Below are 19,222 nucleotides of genomic sequence, written 5' to 3'. Positions count from 1 at the left end.
AGCATTTTGGATTAGCTCTTTTTTTTTTTTTTTTTAATCAAAAGTGCTCACATAGAAATTTAACACTCTCCCTCACCTCACTCTGTCTTCCCCAGCCTGTATTTTACCCGTAACAGAAGGAGAGTGCAGTGCTCGAAGAGGTCACCTAGGTCATGTACATGATTAACTTGCATTTAGCTTCTGATGTATTGAGGAAGGTCGGGGGTGTGATTTGGGGTGTGTAGAGCTATTCGTGGGGGTTTGAAATGCAGCTTTGGTGAAGAAGTGCTGTGAACTCCCATTTGGTAATCACATAAGGAAAAAAAAATGGTTAGGAGGAAACAGTTGGTTCTCTTGACACATCTTTCAGCTGTCCTTACAAATACCAAATGTGCAGGAGCTATCCCAATAAATTTATGGGAATGACTTGCCAGAATAAGGTCAAGGAAGGAGTAACTTGCAAATTAGAGCCAGACGTTTCCTGCACCCCACCCTTGCTTTCCTTGTTGTTCTCCAAAGTTGAGCAGCAGCCTCCATAGCAACAATCTGACCTGCCTGCCTGCAGAAGTCAGTGTTAGTAAGGCTTCAGCCACTATTAAAAACATGCATACAGATATAGCAGGCCCAATGCAATTTCTATATCCAGTGAATCCTGCCCATTTGAACCTTACTCCCTGCCACATCACTCCACCCCATATGCATGGCTGATAGCACCTGCGTGTTTGTCATGGTTTTTGAATGAGTTTCTCCCCACTTTGTTCTTTAACTTGTTTTTCTGAGTGCACTCTCATGAAGTCTTCTTGCTGGCATTGCACCTTCACCCGAGTGCAAGACTTTGCAATTAACCCTTTCTCAAGCTGGATTTTCCCATCCTCACTGGAGACCTTTGATTACAAACATCGGGTTATTCCAACTTGCTGGGCAGTGAGAGGTTTAATTGCTCTGACTTGCTTCTGATCGTCGAAGAATAGAAACGAAGCCAGACAGCCTGTTTCCCCTTGCTTGTTTTCCAGGTCTTCCGGCCCCGCACTCCGCCAGAAGCGATTGCGCTATGTAGCCGTCTGCTGGAGTACACCCCCACGGCCCGCCTGACCCCGCTGGAGGCGTGCGCACACTCTTTCTTCGATGAACTACGGGACCCAAACGTCAAGTTACCCAATGGGCGAGAGAAACCTGCACTCTTCAATTTCACCACTCAAGGTAGTCTGTGGGCGCTGAGGATTCCTCCTTTGGGATGAAGCGCTGGGACGATGAGTGATCCCTGTAATGCAGGTGTCACTCCCTCGAAAGTAAAAATCTCTAAGCAGGTCTGAGGTTATTGCACATTTGTGAAAGCAGCCGTCCAGCTCAAAAAGGAACTTGGAGCAGTGAGCCGTGGGATTTTCAGATAGGCAGTGCCTTCGATTTGAATTTAGTCTGGGTGGCTGAAGTGTGCTACTGCCTGATTGCACGAGTTTGCGTTGCAGTTTAGTGTGTGCAAGCAAGCCAGTTGTTGGCTTTGTGTGAAATCCCACAGGCAGCGAATCGTGGGGATTAGCTTGTCATTTTAAAGATGTCTCTGCACCTTCATGGCTGAAACGCTATAGCGAGGTGTAGTGCGTGCCAGGTTGGCAGAGAAGTTTGCAGTGTTGCTGCCCATTTTGTCCCTAAAAGTGAGCTAAATTAAAGAAGCCTTGGTATTTAGGTTTATGTGCTGCACAGTTCATCTGGCATTATATTGATTCGGTAATTTAGAAACGGAACAAACAATATTTTTTTATCTGAAGCCAAGTCAGTACCAAATTTTAAAACCGTTCCTGTATTCTTTCGCAAAGGCAGAGGTATAAAGCTGGTACAGTTTTGCCTGCCAAGATGGAGAACGCGAGAAGTGTGGTGTACAAATTCGCTAGTAATTAGTTTTACAGCATTTTTTAAAAGTGATTAGCTCCTAATTCTCACCTTTTGTGTGAGGATACATGTGCATTTGCTGTTGAAAGTCTAAAAAAACTTTTTGTTCAGTTAGCTTCAATCTCATTTTTCAGACTTCAGTACATGCAATGCCCATCTGCCAAGATGTGAAACACAACACTGCACTTGAACATATGGGGCCCTTTTCTTTAATAATAGTAGCTATAAAAGTAACTGCAACTAAGCTGCTTGTATATAAAATAGTATTTAAACTGCCCAAGCACAAACTTTTAGGTTATTTTGAATCACTCTCTTGAAGGAAGCAAGTATTCATTAATATATGTTTTAACATTTCCAGGATGTGTATACCCTGAAAAACTCTTTTTTTTTTTCTTTTTTTTTTCTCCCCCCGAAGGTAGTTTTAGTAAGGCGCATGGGGCCTTCTCCTGTTTGAGGGGAGCGAGCATGGGAGCAGATTAGGGTTTTTAACAGACCTGCAAAACAGGGTCTCCTGGCATCTTGCTGGTGTTGCTAGTATTGTGAAAACAGCCTGGGGTCACTTCCCCTGTGTTATATTAAATGTCCTACTATATTATATAATAATCAGTTATAATACTCAGGAATCGCCCTTTTTTCCCCACACTAAGGCCATGTCCAATAATGAAGATGGTTTTGATCCCAATATGTTAATATTCCCCTCATTCCCTGTTCTTTTTAAATGCATTTAGTTTTAGTAATTTTTAATTATGTTAGCGTAAGGCCCATCTTCTACATGAAAGCTTTTAAAACTTTATAGATGAAAATAGATGCGTATTTATTGGGAATTTGTCAAGGCAGTGCAGGCTACAGGATAAGCTACCCTGATCCTGAGGCAAATTCGTAGCTTCCGATTTGTCATCTTTTAACCAACCCTCAGTGACATGTTGTCCCACACCCACGTGGAGGGGTCATGTGCTCTCCTCTTGCACACTGAGTTATGGGAATGGCAAGACAAATTGGTTCCAGACGAGGAAGCTCCTTGAAATCCAAGGTTTCTGTTATTAGTAGCTGCCAGTTTTAGTACCTAAAAAGGGAAAGCAGGGCAGAGGCTGGCCATTGTTGCATTTTGAAATGAACTCTCTTGCAGATGATTAGCCAAACTCGCCAAAAAAATAAAAAAGCTGGAACTTTCAAAATCAACAATCAAAAAAGAATTGAGTGCTCAGCTCAATGATTATAACGCCTTTATGATTGGTAGATGTGTAGGAGTGCAGCTTGTGTGGGCAGCAGTCCTGATTATGTCCTCAAGATAAGCAAGGACCTTCCTGTCCCTGGCCGGAGCGCTTAAGCCTGGTTGCCCAGAGGCCTGTCTGGTTTGCCAGTCCTGCACAGAAATCGCAATTCGGAAATAGATCAGGTCACTGGAAATCAGAGGTGGTAATAACGTCATCTTGGTGATTTGGAAAGTACTGAAAGGTGCCCTTCTGTTTTGAAAGGCATTTGTTTTTATCAGGCAATACGAAATTTCATAATGTTTTTTTTGGCTGTATTCGATGTTCTGAAATCCATGGAGTGCAAGGAAGCTGCAGAAGGCTGGAAGGCAAAACTGTTAGAAACAATACAGAAATCCGATTGTTAATATATTAGACTCATTTTCAAAAATAACCTGCCAAGCCAAACCTGCTGATCTGGGCAGTGACGCTGTTCAGATGGAGCCTAGGAAAAGAGCAGTGAGAATATATGCAAGATAACGTTTTTGACTGATTGCCAGTAGTAGTCCTGGGGCATACAGATGCCTGATCATTCTCCTTCTTGCTTGTAGACTTCTATTAGTATTTACACCAACTTTACATGCAGATTGGGGCTTGAACAAAGCTTCCCCCCCTCCCCCGCCCAAGAAGGTATCTCTAGGAGCCAGAGTGCTGCATTTCACTGACTTTTCGACCTGAGCTGAGCAGAAAGCAATTTTCTCTTAGAAGCTAAATTTTCAAACAATCTGTGAAATGTCTGCCATTTACTAAATGCCTTATAGTAGGTCAATAATTGTGCTGGACCCCCAAATGTCACTGTTGTGCCACATTAGCCCTTAGTGACCGTAAAACTCTTCTGTGATGCAGCACTTAGAACTGGATGCTGTGCTGCTTGATAACAAACACCTTGTAGTTGGTGAGGTTTTTAATCAATAAAAAATATTTTAATATTTTTTTTCAGCTGTGATACTTTCATTTCTAACCTTTTTCAGTCTGAGAGAAATTGTTAGTGTGACCATTTGAATGCCATCCAGCATTTTTTTTTTCTTTTTTTTAGCACAGTATTTCTGCTTAGAGCAAATGGAGTGGGCAAGAAAGGAAAAGTATGAAATTTGTGCTGATTTCAGCACACCCTTAGGTTGCAGAGAAACTGCTGGAATAATTTCAGTTACATGGAAAGCTGGTTACTTTGCCAGAGCAAACACGATACGAAACTTATTTTCGCTATCATTATATTAGATATTTCACTACTCCTAGCACCCACTAGTAAAATAAGCCACAAACTATTTCTCAAGAGAAAGTATTGCCCTGCTTTTGAGGAATGGAATAAAGATAACCTGATGTCCCATGAAAACCACAGCGTTTGATTCCTGCTCCTTACTGGAGCTGCAGATTGGCTGCAAAAGTCATGCCAGGGACAGGAGAAAGCCAAAGCCGTTTCCCCATGTGAACAGGAGTGCCCTTCTGTTAAAGGGCTTGGGACGGCTGCTGTGTTCTCTCATCACAGTATTGGAAACTGTGGCAAGAAGATTTTGTGTCCAAAGTAATATCAGTTGTATTGACACAACCCTGAATTTTAAGTTTGTTTAGATAAGCAGGCTACAGTTCAGCAGTTTGTTCAAATAATTGGAATGAATTTAGAGGATGGTGGTCAACGCTTCCAGTGGGCTGCAGATACCGGAGATCAGACCTGTTCCTCAATACTGAGGCACAGGGATCCCCCCAGGTGTGATAGCCACAAAGACGGGAAGAACAAAAAAATGAAGCAAGTTTTAAAGAAAAGCTCTGACTAAACATCAGGCAGAAGAGCTAAGTTTGCTTTGGTTATTTCTTGTCCAAATTTATCTGCTCTAAAGGAATCACCGAGACTTTCAGAGCATCCTGAATTTAAGGACTGTCATAGCAAGAAAGTGTGAGATTTGTGGGGAAGCGAACAAAGTCAGCCTTCTAGTGCCTGTTCACATTTGTTACGGTAGCTTCAGAGAAAAACTTGTGCTTGCCTTAAAAGCAACAAAAAAAAGCCATGTATGTGCCAGACTGGTGCTGTGAAAGGAGGTAATTCTGGCAGTATGATATGAAAGCATGGGGGCAATCCAAACAGATGCCAAGTGTCACTGCAATGATGCTGTCCTCACAGAGCAGGTGCTTCTCCAACCCTGGCGATCTGACTGCAGTGGTGCAGTCAGTTTATATAGCATAGCACCAATGGGAACAAACCTTATTTTCTTTCCTCAACAGTCTATCTCTGCTTTTTTGGGGGCAGTAGTCTCATATTACCACGTGGGTAGTAAACTATAGGACAAAATGAGGTAAGCAGCAGGTTTTCCCCAGTAGCTTTGAAACAGCTTTGGAGAAAATACTAAAGGAGCAACATTTTCTGGTACAGAGCAGCTGATAGCCAAGACAGAACCAGCACTAAATTACAGGTGTATCGTTGCTGCTCAGCACTGGCTTTGGAGGGGACATACTTCTTCAGGGTATTTTTCTGTAAAATTGAGTGTGTTTGGTTTTGTTACGGATTTGAGGGCTAATATTTGTACAAATGCCTTGCGTGTGGAAGTTTTCTGGAAGGACTAAGTGTGGTTAAATGTGAACGCAGTGTTACACAAGTGGTCCGATAGGCTGTTGCTAAGGTACTAACTTCACTTTTGACTGGGACTTGTAGTCATAAGTGCAGAAGTACAGCCTCAAAATACATATTAATAAGGGACTCGTAAACAAGTGAGAGCCTTCCCCACCTTGCCTTCCCAGCAGTTCTTCTCGATACATCTAATGCTAACTTGAAGGAGGAAAAAAAATCACCAAACAGGCAACTGATGCTTGCAGGCCCTGAATTTAAAGCTTGTGTTGAAGAAAAGCAGTAGGCTTTTTAAAATGAATTCATGAAATCAGACTGTGTGTAAACAACCTTCCTGCGCTGACATGGCTTGGATTGGTTTCTGTGCAGCACATTTTACCTGGAGGTCTCGTGCTGCGACGTGTCTGCTTTCGTGCGTCCTGCAGGCGACCTTGGAAGTCTCTCACGCTGTCAGTCCCCCCTTCCCCACACGGGCCAGTCGCATCCTTTCCACAGGATGTTCCCAGCGAGCAGGAGTGGCCCTGTCACGGCTCTATCTCACCTCCTGGGGGGCACCAGCTGCCCCGAGAGAGCCAGGACCCTGGCCAGCCCTGCCCCGTTGCACGCCAAGCTCCTCGTCCTGCCGTGCGCGTACTGGAGGTGCCCGCTTCTCGTTCTGCTACACGCTGTATTTGCAGTATTCGGAGCCTGAAAGACAGGGCTTTCTTTTCCTTGGCTAACCTCTTCAGAAAAAAACGGTTGTGTTACTTTGTTGTCGGGCTATATTAGACAGCAAAGCAGCTCATCTCCCTTTGCCTTTCCCTGTGCTTTTAAAGGAGATGCCACCTCTTCCTGGCTTCCAGGAGACGGCCCCAAGGTCTGGTTTCGCTCCTGGGGCCATGGAAAGGACAGCTTGAGGCAGCCACAGAGCTGCGTCCCTGGAGCTCTTGGAGCTGCTGTGGCAGCTCCCTTCTCCTTTAGGCTGACCAGAAGGTTTGTGAAGGAAATGGCATTTTTTTTCAAGCTGTTTCCAAGGAACAGGCTCGGTCAGTTCTTTGCCAGCTCCCAAGCTGCTTTCCTCCCTGGGAAATAATTCGTCTGTATCGCTACCCGTAGTTTTGACAGTCTTGCTCTGGCCGCTTCCTTGCCAGATGCCCCTGCGGTTTCCTCGTGCTCCTAGGCACACAAGAAAAGGTATTGCGGCCTGCGGCCGTGCGTGTCATCTGAGGCTGCGGTGACCGAGCAAGGCTGGGGGTGAAACGTGCGCGCGGGCTTCTCCATGAACGATGAGCTAATAACTCTGTTTGTTCCCCCTCCCCTCCAGAACTGTCAAGTAACCCATCTCTGGCTTCGATCCTCATCCCTGCTCATGCCCGGAATCAAGCTGCCGCTTCCACCCCTACAAACGCTACAGCAGCCTCAGGTGAGAACGTGCCCCCGCCTGCCGCCTCCTTCTCCCTCCCTCCATCTTCTCCCTCATTCCCTCTCTGGTCACGTGCCCTCTCTAACCGGCCCCTGAGCCACGGAGACCCTTAGGGTGAGCAGGAAGCAAGGAAGGAAGGGTTTATCCTGGCCTCCCCACGCACTTGCTAGGTTAGTGGCGGCCACCTGGGCTGTGCTCGTGTAAATCATTGCCTTGGTCGTTCGGAGTTCACCTTCTGATGTCACCTTTGACCTTCTCGCTCAGGCTTCCATTTAAAATAAAATAAAATAAAATAAAATGCCCGATTCGCAAGTGATCCTTGTGAATTGGTTCAGCCCCTGAGGTGTAAACTCCGACTTTTTAAGCTTGAGGGAGTTGTGGTGTCTTGGAAAGAAAGAAATGGCTGTATCAGTAGGTGTAGCCTCTGTGGAGCTTGCAGAGGGGGTGGTTTCCCCAACGTGGAAGGCATTAGCACACAGAAAAGTGTTGTTGGGAGCTCACTTAGTGCACTCACTACCCCACTGTGTAGTTGCAGTTGCTTCCTCCTGAGTTTGCTCTTGCCTCCTTTCGGCGCATGATTTTGTCCAGCACTGAACAACTTTTTTCTCCATCTCTCCCTCTCATTTCTGTCAGAAACCTTTAGAAGCTCACTGCTGGCCTGTAGCCACGCTGCGTTGTGCTAGGTTTCTCACGCGAGCTCACTTTGGAGCCTCCCAAAGGAAACCCCAGGCACCGTGGGACGTGGCGGAGGTGGCTCAGGAGCACATGGCGTTCACCCTGGGTCAGTCACACGTTAGTGGGCCCGGGCAGCCCAGGGCAAGGCAGCGCTGCTCGGGTGCCATCCATGTCGTATCATGCCCATTGCTCCTGTTTGCAGAGGGCTGTGACTCTCGCCCGAGGCAGCAGGGCTTAGTGTGAGAGAAACTGAGTGAGGAGAAACCCCGGCATGGAAGTGTCCAGGAAGCAGGCGGGAAAGTGTCTGCGGGTTGGTCTGTCAAACAGTAGCCTGTGTTTTGAGGTGCTTATGCTAGCCTCTAATCATGGGGTTTGCTCTGCCCAGCATGGACACAGCCAGCTCCAAGAATTAGGGTTCTCTCTGTAGAAAAAAAGCAGTGGTACCAGCAAGTAAGAGATGCAGCCTGTGCAGTTGATGTGCTTCGAATTTTGGAGAAAAGCAAAGTTGGTGTTTCAAAATTTGGTGTGTTCCTTTCGTACACTTGGCAGCATCTTGCAAGTAGTCATGTTCTCTGTTTCCCTTTTATGTGTATCTGTTGCTCAACAACAGGAGTGAGGAGGAAAGAACAGATAAAAGTAATAAAAATGATTGAAGAACTACAAGGTAAAAGAATGGAAAATTATTTTAAGACCTCTGAAAAATACTGTTTAAGTTAGTGTCCTTTTTGTGTCTTTCTGAGGAGTTCTCTTTTCCCAAGTGCAGTGGTCTTTAGGAATGAATTGGGCTAAGAGAAAAGTCTCTTTTCACCCAGCACCTTCCAAGAGTTCATGTGAGGGAAAAACATACTGGGCTAAGTCCTTCATATAAACAATGCCAGGAGAAGAAGGGAAAAAAAAAAACAAGATACTGATGTCAACATTTTTAATCCATCTGTTAGCAGACACTGTGTTGCTGAGTTGGGATAGGACCTAATATTCCTAGTTCAAAAACAAAAATCCTTGCAATCAGGCTCAGTGTTGGACAGCTTACAGCTTTGGGTTTCTGCTGTTTTGCAGCTGTTTTGCTGACATTAGAGCCGATCCTTTGTAGTTTCTTGGATTCTTGTAGTTTCTCACAGCAGGCAGTGGGAATTTCATCAGAGTTGCAATTTTAGGATTATATCCTGTATGAGATTGTTAATCTCTTTCGCTTCGTATGCCAGTGCTACACTTGCCCTTGCAAATTCACTTGACAAGAGAATTTCTTAGTGTGGATCCCATCTTCCACTACCCATCCCAATAAAATCCAGATTTTTAAAGAACTCATAAAGCCATGTGGCAGGTAATGCAGCCACCTAAGCCAGGACAGGCTGTTAGATAGGACACTGTTTTTGCAAAATGTTTGCTTTCATGAGTAAGCAGTCCAAGTTCAGAAACTACTTTTCTGGCGGTGATGACACAGCAAAAGAGAGATCTCGAGGCCATTCAAAGGGCGAAGCTATAATCCACTTTAGTGTGCTACATGTGTTTCCCTCTTGCAAAAAGAAATGGTCCTGAAGTTCGTGTGGCTGCTGCTGTGTCCAGAACTTGCTCCGTAGGTTGGAGGTTCAGGCACTTGATTGGGAACAGGCTGCTCAGTCGCTGCCCATGCTCCGGCCCGGCCTTCTCACCTGTCTGCGGTCACTCGCTACAGCCGCCGCGTTGCTGCACAGCAGTGCCAGGGTTTCAGCTCTGTACTAAGGTCCAACCACTGCTACTTAACCATGCACCTTTTTTTATGTACAAAGCGGAGTCCAGAGTAGCAAATAACCTGAAAAATAGTATCTGGCTGTCCCAAGTCTAGCACAATAATGTTTTGTCAAGAGAGCAGAAGTGTTGAGGTAGGGACGGGCTTTTCAAAATATTGCTTAAACAGGGTTCATCAAGCCAGCAATACTAGCTCCCATATCCTGATGGACATAAAACCTGGTGCAGATACACACAACTTATTTCTTTGTGTCTTCTAAGAGCTAGTTTCTTTTAGTTTTCTTTCCATTTAAAGGGCTTTATAAAGAGGCCTCTCTAGTAATACTGGCCCCTTGTGTATGTAGTGTGTTAAAAAACGCAGACGTTGTGTATCGGTGCCAGATTCAACTTGTTTCAGTGGATTCAAAATCAGCTTTGCTTTAACAGTTTTTCCAGCTCTTATCAAGTCTGCGAATATACCCAAAACAGAGATAGTATTAGGGATATGCATCCCATTTTCATCATTTAGCACCTGGGTTGGCGCAGTCTGTGCCAGAGGAGATTCTTCCCTTTGTTTTTGTGATTGTTTTGGTCATTCCTTAAATGGCTGCACTAGAGTTGATAAATTCAACCGAATGCGAGAAATTCTCTCTGTCGGAGTGGCAAGCAAAGAGGAGCAAAAGCAAGAGGGAATGAGGAGCTTGTGCTTGAGAGAGGGGTGGACACGCTTGGTGGGTGACGCTGGCTGTGGGAAGGCGGCGGTGCCAGCTGCAGGGGTCAGTCGCATGAGCAGCGACCCTGGGGGCCTTTGCTGACACATCCTGCTCTGCTGATCCCTGCTAATCCCAAAGGGGATTGTGCACCTGAGCTTTCAATAGCAAAACAGCTCAGATCAGAACTAGTGCTGCCTGCTTATGTGTGCCTGTTAAAAAGGAGTCAGTACTCTCTAAAGTAAGGCTTAGTGCATGGGTGATATACCCATTGAAATAATCTTGAAATACTTTAATTTCTTATCCAGGAGAGAGAAGGACTTGGCTTCTGCAAACTTATCACAGAGAAAAGTCCATGATAGTCATTGGAATAAAAACCCAGGCATTTCTGGCTTGTTGGATTTCCCCTTGAGGCCTGGATTCCTGCAGGCAGAGGGGACTTTTCTCCTTCCACTTGTGTCCTCCATTGTCCTGTGAGGACCCTCAGACCAGCCATGTGTTTCTGCGTGTTCCAGTGCAGCTCAGCAGCACAGTCCGTCAACAGGACCAATGCAGCCAGCCCACGGGAATGGGCTTTCCTAGGCTGAGGTGACATCTATCAAACAAAACAAAACCCCAAAGACTCCTCTTTCGTTTTCAGGGGGTTCCTGAGAGACGTCAGGGGCCCCGTAGGGAAGCAGCGGCCCTCCGCTTGTGGAGGGGGAAGCTGGGCAGAGGCAGATGTTTTAGCAACATCTGCCGAAGCCCTGGACTTTCTTGTCTTGTGCCCAAGTAGAACTTCCTCATGGTGGGAAGGAGTAGCCAGATGTCCGGACACGGTGCTGTTCCAGCTGTGCACTTGTTCCAGCACGTAGGCAGAGAAGCACTGGAACAAGTCCCTGTTTTACTCCCTAAATGGCCCATTGACGAGGTAGCAGAAAACAAGCTGTGTTGGGGAAAACACTGCATGTTCTTGCCAGTTATGAGCCAATTCAGCCTTGAGCAAATGCAGTGCTCTGCCCCAGCTTGGGTGGACTTCTCTGTGTTGCTGCAAAAGCCCCATATAAATAGTTCGGGGCTGTGTCACCCCTTTCTTACCTCGTGGAGTGGACAGTTCTCGGGACCCCTCCCAATGGTGGAGGCGTGTAGGTTACATGAAGCACCTTCTCCCCTACCCCTTTCTTTTCTTTTTGTTTTGCCTTTGCTTGCTGGCAGTGTGACGGCAGTGGTGCCAGGCGCCGCTGCCATCAAGAACAGGTGAGGGAAGGGCACATTTCGCCTGCGCATGCGGATCCAGTCCTCCAGGAAATGCGTGGTGGGCGGGCGCCTGTTGTGCTGCTCACCTCGTGCTCATCCTCACCTGAGACCCCTGGGGAACAGGCACAGCGAGAGCTTGAGAGCAGAAGCTCTTGGCCCTCTGGCTGGGCCGCGGTGGGTTTTATGCCCTGCGCACGCTCCCTGATTCAGGAATAGCTCCTTCCGAGCAGCCTCCATGTAGGAGAGCCTGCGTGCCCTGTGCACGGCGGCTTTTCTGGACTGCAGCAGCGTGCTCGGCGCCTCAGCTGCACGAGCCGGTGTCATTATTGCGGTATTTGCTGGAGGGGGTGGGTTGAAATTGTTTTGGGGTGAGAGGGGAAGGGAATGGGAAACTCTTTCCCAGAATAGGCATCTGGCATCCTCTGCACACAAGAGAATTTCCCTTTCCTCCCACACGCTGCTCGTGGCATTTCCTTTGCAAGGAGGCATCATCCTTTCTTCCCACTTGTCCCTTTTAGTCCTGGGTGCTGCTGTTTACTTGATTTCCTTTTTTTGTTTGTTTGCTTTATGTTTGTTTTTTATGTTCTCTGTGTCTGTTACTCACTTCACTGCCCACCCAGAGCTGCCTGTTTCGAGCCTCTCTGTTCGTTTCGTTGCCTCTTACTCCTGACTCTGCTTCTGAGGATGGTCAGCTCACCTTGGCTAGAGAGGAAAGGGGGGGAATTTACAGGTGAATGGGGAGTAATTGCCCGGATGCATTGCTCAGCCAGCTCTTCTGTGCTCATCTGAGGAGTACGGTTACACGCCTGCCTACCCACACAGTTTTGTTATTTATGTTGGTTGTAACGTCCTTCGGTTTGATGCCAGGAAACACTCTCGTTTCCACGAGCCCTTTCTCCGCGCCTGTGGAGCGCTCTGTTTGCCGCTGTACCCTCCTCTTTTATCAAGATAGGAAGCCTTTTGCATGAGGGATCTCTTGAAGAAAATCTCTCCTCAACCTTCGTTGTGTTGAGTATTTCATACCTTTAACCTTTCGCCCATTCAGCTCTGGGCTAATTGGGTGCTGTATAGGATGGTTTCTGATAATACCAGTGCCCCTCTTCCCCCGCCAGCAATTCCAGTGTTAAGGAAGGCAGACTTATAGGGAAGATCACAGGTGCACAGGATTAGCTGCCCAGCATCTCGTTCCGCTTTCTCAGCACGCTAATGCCTTCGTGAGCAGCGAGGCGCCTCTCTGCTCTGCCGCGCGGGAGCAGGTCTGCGTTCCCCTGCGTGGCCTCGGGGGCACCAAGGCAGCCGCTTGCTCCCCGCGTCCCCGGTCCGGCAGCGCGGGCCGCGTCCGCTAGGGAAGCGGGTGCCCTCCTGCCAGCCGGCTCCTTCCCATGGCCCCTCTGGAATTCGGGAAGACGGCGGCAGGTGCGGCTTTCCCTGTTTCCCTGCAACTGGAATGTTGTGGCTGTTGTTCCAATGTGTGCACCCTGGAGGTAATGCTGCTTCTCTCCCTTCCTCTTGCCTGTCGTTTGCAGATGTTAATGCAGGAGAACGAGTTCAGACCAATAGTGTAGCTACAGCATCAGCCTCCAACTCCACCTGAACCGGTACCAAGCAGCCAGCTGCACAGGAAAAATCACCAGTAATTTGAGTCTTGCTCAGCAACACTGGTCACATTTGGAAAGAAAATTAAAAAGAGGAGAAAAAAAAAAGAAAAAGAAAAAAAACAACCAACCAACAAACCAACCAACCTGTTCATTTTAGTGTTCAATTTTTTATTATTATTATTGTTGTTCTTATTTAACCTTGTAAAATAGCTATAAATACAAACCAGTTTCATTGTATCCTCACTCTGCAGGGTGTCCGGGGCAGGGGACGCGGTGGGGGGAGGAGGGGACGCGGAGCAATACAAGACACCAGTGTCTCTCCCTGCGACAATCTCTTCATGTCAGAAGTTTGCTGTCGTGTACTTCAGAACCAGGATTCTGGCCTCATGCCCCCTCCACAACTGAAAGAAGGAAGGAAAAAATTTTTAAAAAGGCGCAAAACAAAACAAAATACCCACCCCCAAAACCTCATTCTCTGCTGAAGATTTTTTTTTTAACCTCTTCTTTTATTTTCTTTTTAAGTGAAGTTTCAGACTTTGACGTAGTGCACAGCTTGAATTTGGTCGGGAGCTTAGCAGGGGTCATTCGGCAGAGCTCAGCGTTCCTCGTAAGCGAATCCATATCCTAGGATGTCCGGAGAGCTGCCCTGGCTCGGTAAGGGCGGAGGGCGACGTGGTAGGAAAAATAAGTTGCCTGGGGCTGGGGGGTGGGGAGGGAGGGTTTAACCGTGTGTCTAAGGCTGGAACCGCTAGTGGAAGACTTTCATTTTCCAAAAAACAAACCCCCAAAATCAGTGCTAGCAACGAAGAAACTCGCAGCTTCATTACGGGAGAAGCCGCACACCGTGGGCTCCGCAGGGTGCAGTGCAGCGCGATGCACCCGCGCACACGCGGGCGAGCGGAGCAGAGCAGGACGGGACGGGAGCCGCTCGCGCCCGGAGGAGCCCAGGAGTGCCTGGGACGCGGCCGCCGGCTCCACATGTGGCCGAGGCCCCCCCGGGTACTGGGGGTGCTTTGGGGAAAGCAGCGCTGCTAGAGTGAGTTTTTCCAGTTTCCCGGGTTGAACAGGCTTCCCTTTCCCAAGGTGCGGGCAGGAAAAGGACACCAGGGTTTATAATGTGAACTGTAACAGTCTACTGGTTTCTTTTGTAATTTTTTTTTTAACTGCAGTTTGAACTTGCAGGATGCCACAGTCTCCGATAGCTCTAACTTTAAATCCTCAGCTAGAATCTGTATTTAATTTCATCTTTTTTAACCTCCTGCTTTCCTGATCTCTATTTATTGATGCGTGTCACGGTTGCCATTATGTTTTTACATTGGTAGAATATTAATAAAAAACACATCAGAGTGCTCTCAACAGTAATTTGTACCTGCTGACTTGTAGGAAAGCTGGCTATATGTGAGTGTGCGTGTGTATATATATTATATAAATATATACATGTATACATAGATACAATACTGCTTTTTTATTTTGTCTACAATCTCTAAACAGTCCAAGTGAAGTGCAAGGCGGACGCTTGTCCTGGCCCAGCTCTTTCGGTCGTGAGGTTTCTCCCTGGAGCGGCGAGTGCCATAGGAATCCGAGCCTGTTTCTGAAGTTAAAGCAATATTCCCTGGGAAAGGCTCAGGCGAGGGACAGGCCGCGAGAGCCGAATCAGCCTTTTGGGCACCGACCTTGTCACCTGCTGCGATCGGTGTCCGCGTGGGCCTCGCTCGGAGGAGCCCGAGTTGCCCTGGTGCTTGGGAGCCGCCGCGCGGCCCGCGGGGCTTCCCGCCTTCCGGGCCGCATTCCCAGGGCGCTGGTGGCAGCGGCTCAAGCCAGTGCGGCCCGAGGGTCATCCCGTGGGACTTTCCTCTCAGCAGCGCCGCAGCCTGGGCCTCGTCCCTGCACCTTGCCCCGTGGCGCTCTGGGCACGGCGAGGCCTTGACGCGGCTCCGGTTGGGTTGTGGCTCATGGTAACGCACCGGCTTTGCCACAACCCACTGGGGGCCGAGGCGCCCGCAGGCGAGTCGCAGCGACCTGTGGCGCAGACCAGAGCGGGCAGCAGGGCACAGAGCTGCATCCCGAGGCGGGAGCGACTGGCCCTTTGGGAAAACGGTGATAGCAGAGATCACAAAGCGAAAACATCGCTTCTCGATCTGGGCAACGCGGCTTTTTCCTCCTTTCTCTTTTCCGTTGAGGCTGGCGGAGCAGAGCTGGGAGCGGACTCTCTCTGGTCCTCATGGATGTGCAGGTGTCCGTGCGTCTCGTGCGTGTGGTAGCAATGGGGAGTGTGGGCGGGTGGGCAGGGGGCCGCGGGGCTTTGCTTTCGTTCGGTTCTGTTTTCAAGGATCATGGCAGGATCGCAGACTCTTTTATACAAGTTAGATCCAGGTCTTTGAATAATTTTTTTTTTTAATAAATAAGATAAAAGCAAAAAAAAAAAAAAAAAAGAAAAGGAAAAAAAAGAAACCACAAAGCTCCTCACCAAATTCAAGCTTGTACATTATTATTTTTGGCTGTTTTTAAATTTTGAGTTTTATTGTTTTGTATGTAAATATGTGGACCCAGGAACTGTTATTAATGAGCAAAAAGTTACTGTTCAGGGCAGTGATTCTGTTTAATAACCAGACAAAATGTAGACGAGCTTTTTAAAGCCATATAGTTTTAACTCTGTACAGTAGGTACCGGCCTGTATTATTGTAACAATAACTCTAGCAATGTATAGTGTATCTATATAGTTTGGAGTGCCTTCGCTTCCATGATTTCTTGGATTTTATTTCCCCCCCGCCCCCTTTTTTTTCTTTTTTTTCTTGTTCCCTCCTTTCTGCTGCTCCCCCAGGAAAGCCGCCTCCTTGTCCCGCTGCTCCAGGCCTCTCCAAGCGCCATGCGATTCCCGCACAGCCGTGGGCGGGAGCCGCTTCCCGCCAGCCCCGGCGCGTCCCCGCGGTGCCCACCCGGCCCAGCCCTGCCCGGGAGTCCCCGCGGTGCCCCCATCCCGCTCGCCCCTCGGGTGCCCCGGGGCTCCCTCGGACTTTGCTCCTCTGCCCCGCAACGGGACTCCCCGAAGCGAGGGAGAAAGGGCCCCACTTCCTGAGGGAAGCCCCACGCGGGGCTGTGGCGATGGCTCTGCCCAAGGCCCTCCGGCTGCGGGGACCGGCGCCGGGCACATGGCTGCAAAATACCGGGGTGCTTCAAACCCGACAAGGGTGCTTCTCTTCTTGCCCCTTTTTGCCCCGTGCTCCTCCCCGAAGTCATTTTTATTTTCTGAAGATGATAAGTTTAACATTGCTCTTAAGTTCTTGTGCCCAGCACGAAGGCCTTGTTTCTAAAACTAGTTTGCTTGTGTTTACTACTTTGTTAGTATTCTGTATAAGGTTGTCCGGAATGGGAAAACACTTAACTCCTTTACCAAACCAAAGGTTGCCATTTTACTTTGGAGCATCTCGTGTTCATTCCAGTGAAGCAGAGGCTGCACTTTCTTTCTGGTGACACGAAGGTCAGTGGCATCAAACCGTTTTTGCCGGTCCGCTCAGAACTGTTGGGCTTTTATTTTGCTCCCCTGGGGACTCATTTGTAAGGAAATCTGGTCTGGATCTGTCCTTCCGCCAGCTCCGCCGTGGCCGTAGGTCTCTCGAGTCAGAACCGCTTGCGTCTGCGTCCCCCGCTGGACATCCAATCGAGACACTGGTGTTCTTAATATTAAACTTATCTACCTTACTAGGAAAAAAAAATGAACTACAAAAGAAAATTGGCTAATAGAAGATCCCCAATTGCTTTTTCTTTTTTTTTTCTTTTTTTCTTTATTTTTCTTTTTTCTTTTTTCTTTTTTTTTTTTTAAGCAAAGCTTCGTCTGAAGTACTGGCAGGTGCCTGCAACCTAAAAATAACACTTAAACTTTTCCCAGGTTTTCAGGACTTGCTCGAAAACTAAATGAGAAGGAAGCAGCCTGTCAACCTCTCCTGCATTAGGAGTCTCAGCCACTGCAGTTAAAAGAAAAAGCCAATAATGAAAAGCACAGTAGCGTATTCAGGCCAGGGCCTACCTTTTTGGAGACCGTGAAAAGGTATCCCTGGGGTTCCAGTTTTATTTCCACAGGGCTTTTAGCCAGTGTTGTTCATAGTTTGTTTCGTTTTGCAACACTGCAATAACAGCAAAACGACCAGAAAGGAAAACAGTACCTAAGGGGTTAGCTTGAGAAAAGTAGCTTCCTTGTGTTGGTCTTTCTCAATTTATTTTTAATATATATATATAAAAAATATATTTATATATATATAATTTGCTTGCCTGTAAAATTTGCGTTCATTAATGTGTTGCTGATGGATCACTTGGGCCTGTACACACCAATTAGCGTGACCACTTCCATCCTAAAACCAGAAATCTAAAATATATATATATATATATATTAAGGACTGTGGGTTGTATACAAACTATTGCATACACTTGTGCAAATCTGTCTTGATTTAAAGGAAAAGCAAAACCTGTATAACATTATTACTACTTGAATGCCTCTGTGACTGATTTTTTTTTTCATTTTAAATATAAACTTTTTTTGTGGAAAGTATGCTTAATGTTTTATTATTTCCCCCGCCCCATTCCCCTTGTAAATATGTTTTGTTCTGTGTGACTCGGTTCAGAAATAGTTAACTGGTACTGTAATTTGCATTAAATAAAAAGTAGGTTAGCCTGGAAATGACATTTAAAAATTCGAAGTGTGTGGTCTTTATTTCAAACCCCTGCCCCTTCTCTCCTCCTCTTGTCTTCCTGCTCCACCCCTTGCTCCTCACACCTCTTTCCGCTCCACAAGAATAGGTGGACATGAATCTTTGTACTAATAGTAATAATAAAAAATAAATAAAAACACAAGAAATAAGCATGTTTTCTTAAATGAGCTCTGTTATTCCATGATATTTTTCCAAGAGATGCCAGCTTGTCTGTGATACCATTGGATTTGATGGAGAGAGGAACCCTGGGACATTATATTTCAAATTAAAACCAGCCAATCTTCCTTTCCTGTCCACCTATAGCTACAAACTGAAGAACCTGTGTAACCTGCTGGCTCTGAATCCTGCGCTCATTCTTTTTTTCTTTCTTTCTTTCTTTTTTCTTCTTTTTTTTTTTTTTTTTTTTTTTTTTTGATCCCATTAGTAATGTCATTTGGTGGTGATCTGTAAAGTTTGTCGAGACCACGTCCAGTGGCCCATTCCTCCAGGAAATTGGCACGTAGCTGTCTGGTTGGGGTGCTGGTACTGGATAATGTATTAAACACGACATGTCTATTAGCGCAAAAAAAAAAAAAAAAAAAACAAATAAAAGTTAAAATATGTTTTTGGCCTGGCTGACCTGGCCAAATCCATTCTGTTGCTATCCTAAAGGCTAGATGCAAGGTCATGTGACTGCTGCTTCAATAAAAACAAATTTATATTGCAAAAAGGCTCCTCTTGGTTTATTCGTGTGGCAGAAGCTGCTCTTAAAGCGGTTTGGAGGAAACCCCCTTGGTTTGCAGGACTCCAGGCTCCCTGGCTTGGGCCTCTTCCCTGGAGCCACTGGGATGCAGGTGCCTCTCAGAGGAGAGGCAGGAGATGAGGGGGCTTCTGCCAGGCATGGGACTGGCCCATGTTTGAGGGGAGCACCAAGACACCTGGGGCCTTCAGAGGGCTCCTCAACCGGGAGACCCTGGTTTGTGCCTGGGATTTGGCCGGGACTGTGAAGAAAAGGTTGCTGGGACCCAACTGGATGGTCTGTAATGATGCCTGATGGTTCCTGCAAAATCTGGCACCCCTGGCATGCCGAGTGGGATGGGACCTCTGCTTCTCTGCACCCCAACCACAGCAAGGACAGTGGGCAAAGGAGGAGCTGGTGGTTCCCATCCCCAGCTCTTGGCCACAGCATCCTGCTCACACTGTGAGATCAGGGTTGCTTCTTGCCAGTGGGTGGAGGTGGAGGAAACGGCTCCATTACAGGCGCTGCAGGAGCAAACACAGTGTCAGAGCTGTGGATGCGGAGCCTATGAAGGATGAAGCTCCAGGGGCAATGGCCAGGCCTAACCAACGCGGGTGAGGGGCTTCCAAAGGAAGGCGCTTGGCGAGCCATCCCCACCACCACCCACGCGGCCCAGGCTTCCCTCTCCTGAGTGGGCCCCCGCTCCCTTGTCCAAGGCTGTCCATGGTGGGAAGCGGGGCTAGGGAGGCAGGGATGCCCAGGGGGCAGCAGGAAGGGGCTGCCACAGAGGCTGCCTCCTCGGG

General features: G+C 47.5%; 1 protein-coding gene across 2 annotated transcripts in view; it reads left to right on the top strand.

Annotated features, from left to right (window-relative positions):
• GSK3B (glycogen synthase kinase 3 beta) overlaps positions 1 to 13,672 on the top strand; it is a 122,440-nt gene extending 108,768 nt beyond the window's left edge. For both annotated transcript variants that reach the window (XM_088535783.1, XM_088535784.1), the window contains 3 exons: positions 993 to 1,179; positions 6,977 to 7,075; positions 12,927 to 13,672. In XM_088535783.1, the coding sequence (XP_088391909.1) occupies positions 993 to 1,179; positions 6,977 to 7,075; positions 12,927 to 12,994 (354 nt within the window). In that variant the 3' untranslated portion in view covers positions 12,995 to 13,672. The remainder of the gene's footprint in view (positions 1 to 992; positions 1,180 to 6,976; positions 7,076 to 12,926) is intronic.
• Positions 13,673 to 19,222: the final 5,550 nt, after the last annotated feature.

Source organism: Tinamus guttatus, unplaced genomic scaffold, assembly GCF_059628265.1.
Source record: "Tinamus guttatus ecotype Peru unplaced genomic scaffold, ASM5962826v1 Tinamus_guttatus_pri_ptg000646l, whole genome shotgun sequence".
NCBI classification, from domain to species: Eukaryota; Metazoa; Chordata; class Aves; order Tinamiformes; family Tinamidae; genus Tinamus; species Tinamus guttatus.
This window is presented reverse-complemented; position numbering and strand designations above follow the sequence as displayed.